Source organism: Phaenicophaeus curvirostris, chromosome 14 (assembly GCF_032191515.1).
Source record: "Phaenicophaeus curvirostris isolate KB17595 chromosome 14, BPBGC_Pcur_1.0, whole genome shotgun sequence".
Classification (NCBI taxonomy): Eukaryota; Metazoa; Chordata; class Aves; order Cuculiformes; family Cuculidae; genus Phaenicophaeus; species Phaenicophaeus curvirostris.
Window position 1 is genome coordinate 14,366,383 of NC_091405.1, and position 6,118 is coordinate 14,372,500.

Genomic DNA, 6,118 nt, shown 5'->3' on the forward strand with positions numbered 1-6,118 from the left:
CGGGGGATCCCCGCATCCTCCCGCGAACCCACCCCAGAAAATTCCTAGTTTGTTGGGTTGTTCTTTTTTTCCCCTCTGGAAAACGCCAAGCGCGTACGTTACCCGGCGCCGCGGGCCCTGGGCTGCGCTCCTGCCGGCACCGAAGCGCCCTCGGCCCCCCAAGGCTCCGCTTTAAGGCGAGGAGGGAGCCGGGGGCTGGAGCTAAAGGCAGCGCTGAAACTCAAGCCGCGAGAGGCAAACCCCCTCCCGAGCAGCGGGGGCTGTTAACCCTCCGCGCTGTTCCCCTGCGCAAGTCTTCGACTCGGTTTAAAAGGAGAATTAGTTAAGTGTTTAATTGAGAAAATCATCAAAATCCGTTTAATTTACCTTTTTTGTGAGACCGAAACGGTGACTTGAAATTCTTAAAATATTGACATGAACGAGCCGGCTGGCTCCAGCGTACAACTCGCGTTAACAAAAATGCAGATCGTGTGCCAGGTGAATGGTTCACATGGAAGGAGTTAGGAAGACATGAAGCCCAAGAGGTATTCAGACTACAGCGTTAATACTTTACTAAGGATTCATAATCATACGAAGGGTAAAAGTCTTCAAGAAATATATTCCTCACCCCGGCTACCCGGCGTTAAACGCTCTAAGATGCTCAATTTACAACTCCAGCTACTGGGGGGGGGGAAGAGCAAAGAGATTACTTCTGGTTTTAAAAGGCAAGCAACTCCTCCCCCCAGTGATACCAAACAGAATCCTACAATGCAAAATACCTGAATTTTGGAATTGCTAAAAAAAAACAAACAACCCCCCACCCCAAACCCCTAAAAAACATATTTTATGAACATAACACTGTTTGTTCCCATCAGTTTTTTGAAGGCAGCCAAACTGATTTGGAAATAATAACGTGAGAAGATAAAACTCTACTGGGTAAAAATATTGGGCTTAATTCTGTTTCCCCAAACTCTCATAGAGGTTAACGATCACTGGAGGTGCATAAGGGAAGCCAAATCATGTGCAAGGCCAAAGCAATTTTGTTTTCTTTTTTTTTTTTACAATCAAGTTATAAACCCCATATAATATATGGAGGCTTGCAAGTGGGCATCTTAACACAGATATAGCAGCGTAAGCATGCCACAAACATACAATGTTTTAGAATAAAACTAATATCAAATATAAAACATTTGAACCAAATCAAGCCTCAAATGTGATAAATTATTTCCTTCAAAGGAAACTTACTTAGGCTCAATGAGGTTTCTGCTAGCAGCATTTTTTTATAAAGATATTTAAAATGCCAAAATATCTACAATTTTATGAGAAGGAAAGGAATCTATAAGGATAAATTTCCCACTGTTAGGGGGTATGAAAAATATACTAGGAATTAATAAGCAATACATATATGTATACCCATACTTACAAATATAAACACACAAATACATCCTGGATGGTTCATGTTAACCAAGGGAAAGGCTAAATAATACAAAGTGATTACTAAATACAGGTACCCTTTAAAAACACAGAGACAGCGAATTTTATCTGTTGCAAAAATGTATTTGATTACTCGAGTAAAATTACAGTATCTCTGTTGTTAGTAAGTATTAAATGTTAAAGAAACTGGACCTCTCTTCCTTTCAACTTTCCGAGAAAGTGCATGTAACAGTCCAAGGTTCCCCCTGCCCACCCCAGTACCTAATACAAAATAAACAAACACTATACTTGTTCCCTTGGTCAAGGAGTAGGACTTGGTCTTGTAAGGAACGTATGTACATTTTAATGAAAGTGATGTCTTATTGTATATATACAGGAGCATCTACAGTTGTCCACGGAAGTTGTTCAAGATGCCATACTTAGCAGCATTGTGAAAGTCCAGCACATTTTCTATAATGAATATACCTACAAGGCAAAATGTTACGTCTCAGTTTCAACTACCAAAACAACACTTCAGTATCTTCTCTAATAATCTGCGTGCTTATTACTGTACAGAAACGTATTAACATTTACGACGACTCAAGTAAAAAGCACAATACAAATAACAGTTCAAAACGGAAAATGTTAAACCTACAAAAATTAAAGCAGTTTTAATTTTATAATAAAAATCAAAAACTGAGCTGTGTAAAGGACCCACACTGTTCAGTCTATATTCTTTCAGTCCTTTTCTTAGTTGTTTGGAAAAATTAAACAATGTGTTTGCTGATAAAATTTCCAGCAGGATCAAAGTGTACATTTATTTATATACAGATTTTTATTAGAGATCTAATGCATCACTGAGGCATCGCATTAATACCAGAGTTCGTGTTAAACTGGATATAGAAAATAAGTTAATGCCAGAATAAGATCACCTAGCAGAACAGACTTGCAACTGCCATAAATGTTACAGCAAGTTTACAGCACTCTAGTCGATTAGTATTTAGTTCAAAATACAGGAGACCAAAGTTAATGCTTGCATTTGTTTGCAAAGCAAGATTATATCACTAATAAATAAGCTCTCTTAGAACTCTAGAAGTAGAACATGGTACAAAAGAAAGTCTGTGTAATGTTGTAGCCTGCAGCTTGAAAAAAAAGCAACCCTAGGTTGCACTATTTGCAGGAATGTTATGGAGTTTTTTTCTAATTTGTTACAATTTCTTTGTTGTCTTCCACAAAACGTGTAAAACGGAAGTTTGTCCCATTTTCACTGCTTGCCATTTTCTCCAGACCAGCTAGAGGTGCATTGGGTTCTGAATTCTGGAGCTTCTCCAGGCTTCCCGTCAAGCCACTGATGGGAGAGCTGCCCCCATTGCCCAGGCCCCCCGGTGCCGGAGGGATGCCGCCATTCTGAATGACGGAGATCTCGTTGGTCTTCATGGCCAAGCCGTTGGAGAGTGCTGCTGCGTACTGGTTCCAGAAGCTGGAGGGGTCTCCGTTCCCTGACCGTGCAGCCAAATCCTTCTGAAACATTTCTGGGAACTTTACAGGATTGCCACCTAGAAATGTCATGGGGCCATCTACGGAAAGTCGTCTGCCTCGTCTTGCAGGAGTACTGTTCCACATGTGAGTGCCCATGTGAACCTGGAAAGAAAGAAAGGAAGAAACAAACAAACAAAAAATAGGGGTTGACAGGGATTTCAAACTTATTTTGATCACCGCACCGAGAAGGCAACAGTCCATGAACATGTCCAGTTTTGTTACATAACGAAGGGCATTAAAGGTAGTGGGTGCAGGGCTCCATTTCACATCTGGAATAATAAATAAACTACTTCTAGATTAGCCCATCACCATTACCCAGAATACCCTGTTCTCCTGCTGAACAATACATTGCTTGTTGCTCTCTTTTTTTATTACATGTATTTAGTTTATAATGACTTCACGTTACTCCGTCAATTGCAGATAGCTACTTTCAGGGCTAGAATTGCTATGTCCACTTTCATTGCAATTGTAAGTATTGTATTTGACACCCTTTACCCTATAAATGTCCTTTTCAGACAGGCAGAAAGTATCCTTTACTGATTGCTCATCGGAGAGCCTCGTGTATAGACAGAATAGCCTGAAAGTAATTATTCATCTCACATTACTGGCAGCAACCTCTAGAGAAATACTCTGTCAACAGAAAAATGTACACAGTCAAGTGCTCAACTGGTGTTCTAAAACTTAAGTATATTTGCTTTTTCAAACATGTATCAGTAGGAAATGTTAGTTATATAATCAATTAAAGTAATGCCCATTAGTTCCAGAATTACGTTAATAGTTTTTTTAAACACTCATCATCTTACATGATAGTTATGAAAAACAGCAGACCGAAGAGCCTTTCACTTCTTAAAGAGGTGTACGAGTTACAAAACACATTTCTCTGTTAATTAATACTCCTTACCGTCATCTGGCTGTTCCATTTCACACTCTACATAGACAGTCTTTGCTAGCAGATGAATTTTAATCAAGCATCAAAAACAGCTCATGCTTTGGACTAGCCGCAAACACAAGCACGCAACAAGAGGCCATCTAGGTCTACCAGAGCTGACTAAACACACCATTTGTCACACGACAGATGCCCCAAAGTACCACTACTTTCACCAGTAACAGACGTAAAAAGTTAAGAACCCCAGCAAGGAGAAAATGACACCCAAGAAGAGCAAGAGGAAAAAAGTACCTTCAGATTGCCTTTTGTTGTAAACGCTCTTCCACATATAGTGCAGGCAAAAGGTTTCTCACCAGTGTGTGTCCTTTCGTGGATCTGCAAAGCACTGGAAGAAGAAAATGTTTTCCCACACGTGTTGCAGTAGTGCTGTTTGGGGGTTCTTCTGGGGAGAGCAGGGAGCAGGACAGGGGACGTGGCAGAGGAGGACAGTGGCCCCGAAGCAACTAGACCAGAGGGTGCTTCTTTGCTATCCTGAGGAGAGCTGTGCATAAAGCCGTTAACCTCAGTCTTTATGAGTGATGACAGCGAATTAGCAGGCATAACTGAAGAGTTCTGATTAGGGCCGATACTGGAACTGGGCTCAAAAAGTTGTGATGGTAGATCTCGCATTTGATGTGTCAACATATGCTGCTTCAAATTACCCTTTGTGGAAAAGCCACGATTGCAAACTGTGCAAATAAATGGTCTCTCTTTGGTATGACTTCTGTAATGAATGTCCAAGGCACTCTGACAAGCAAATGTTTTGCCACAAATATCACATGCGGTGTTTTTAAATTTACCTCTATCTCTGAAAGGAAACAGCATACTCAGAGACTCTTCTTTAATCATTTTATCAGTGTTACTAGATGTCAAGTCCAAAGCACCACTGTTAGCAGGAGTTGGAGATAAACCATTGGCAAACTCACTTGGTAAAGCTCTTACCGGTTTCTCGTCGATACTTGGTGATTTGTGGTAATCATTAGTGCTGTTGGATGGGGACAAGGCCTGCATGGAAGAGGTAGACTCTGAGACAGCAGGGCTTCCAGCACTTTGGCTTTCCATATCACCACCAACAGATGACGAATCGTTAGTCAAAACGTCCCCTTCCACTGACCCATTTTCAACCGGCTTTACGCTTGCCTGAAGTTGTTCAGCAAGTACCGTACTGATCATCTTAATCTGATTTTCCAAAGCAGCAATACTTGGCATTTCCAGGGGCAAAGGGGAAGACGACAAGCTGTCTTGTGATGCATCTGCAGATTTAGGCGTATCTGGCACGCTGCTGTCAGGACAGTCTTCCATGTTCTCATCTGAAAAGTTGTCTGTATCATCAAAATTCTTATCCTCAAAAGACCCCGTATCTGATTCCATTGACTCAGGATAGTTTTCTGTCACTGGGGTGTTGGGGATCTGCCCTCCCATGTGCATTCGGATGTGCTGCTGTAGCACAACGGCGTTGGTGAATTTCTTCTGGCAGATCGGGCATGAATGTTGTACTCTCAGCGGGGGCATGGCACGGTGGACACTATAATGAGTCTTTAAGTTGCCCTTAGTAGTGAAAGCGCGACCACAGATTTTACACTTAAATGGCCTCTCACCGGTATGTGTGCGATAATGCATTTTCAGTGCACTCTGGCAACTGAGAACTCGGTGGCAAATGATACACTCGTTCGGATCGGTTGCCTTTTTATCAATGTTTTCTACCAGTTGCTGCAATTTTGATGTTTCAGATGCTGGCGTTGAATCCAACAGTCCTCCAAAGGGAAACTTTGCCTTAAATTGCTCTGACATCAGAGGCATCAGTGGATTTGTAAAAGTGGCAACGACACTGGAGCCCGAGTCTGCTGCCGGTGAGCTCACGGAGCTGCTCCTGTTAGTGACGGCGCTTGCGTTTTGAGAGTTTACTTCCGTTTTGCCATTTGAGGTAGACAAAGCACCAGCCTCTACCTCATCAGAAAGTCCATTGGAAATTTTTGATGTGGGATCAGCTGTTCCCGAGTCACTCTTGACAGAGCAGGGAGGGCTAGCGGCAGGATGGCTAATGGGAATCGGCTGAGGCTCCTCAGTTTTGATGAATGGGGTCAAGCTTGGAATTGTTGGTGGGAGTGGCAGGCCAACAGAAGTTGTCAGGGTGGAGAGGACTGGCTTGCTGTCCAGCCAGCTCGTGACAGGTTTCTCTGGCGGTATAGACATCCCATAAGGGATACCCGTGCTTGTAGGAATATTGTCCAAATGCTCTGGCACTGGGTATGGATTCATTTG

General features: G+C 42.3%; 1 protein-coding gene across 3 annotated transcripts in view; it reads right to left on the reverse strand.

The window, feature by feature from the left end:
• Positions 1-863: 863 nt before the first annotated feature.
• SALL1 (spalt like transcription factor 1) overlaps positions 864-6,118 on the reverse strand; it is a 28,260-nt gene continuing 23,005 nt past the window's right edge. For all 3 annotated transcript variants that reach the window (XM_069868139.1, XM_069868138.1, XM_069868140.1), the window contains 2 exons: positions 4,109-6,118; positions 864-3,033 (listed from right to left, as the gene is read on the reverse strand). The exon at positions 4,109-6,118 is cut by the window's right edge and continues 1,403 nt beyond it. In XM_069868139.1, the coding sequence (XP_069724240.1) occupies positions 2,593-3,033; positions 4,109-6,118 (2,451 nt within the window). In that variant the 3' untranslated portion in view covers positions 864-2,592. The remainder of the gene's footprint in view (positions 3,034-4,108) is intronic.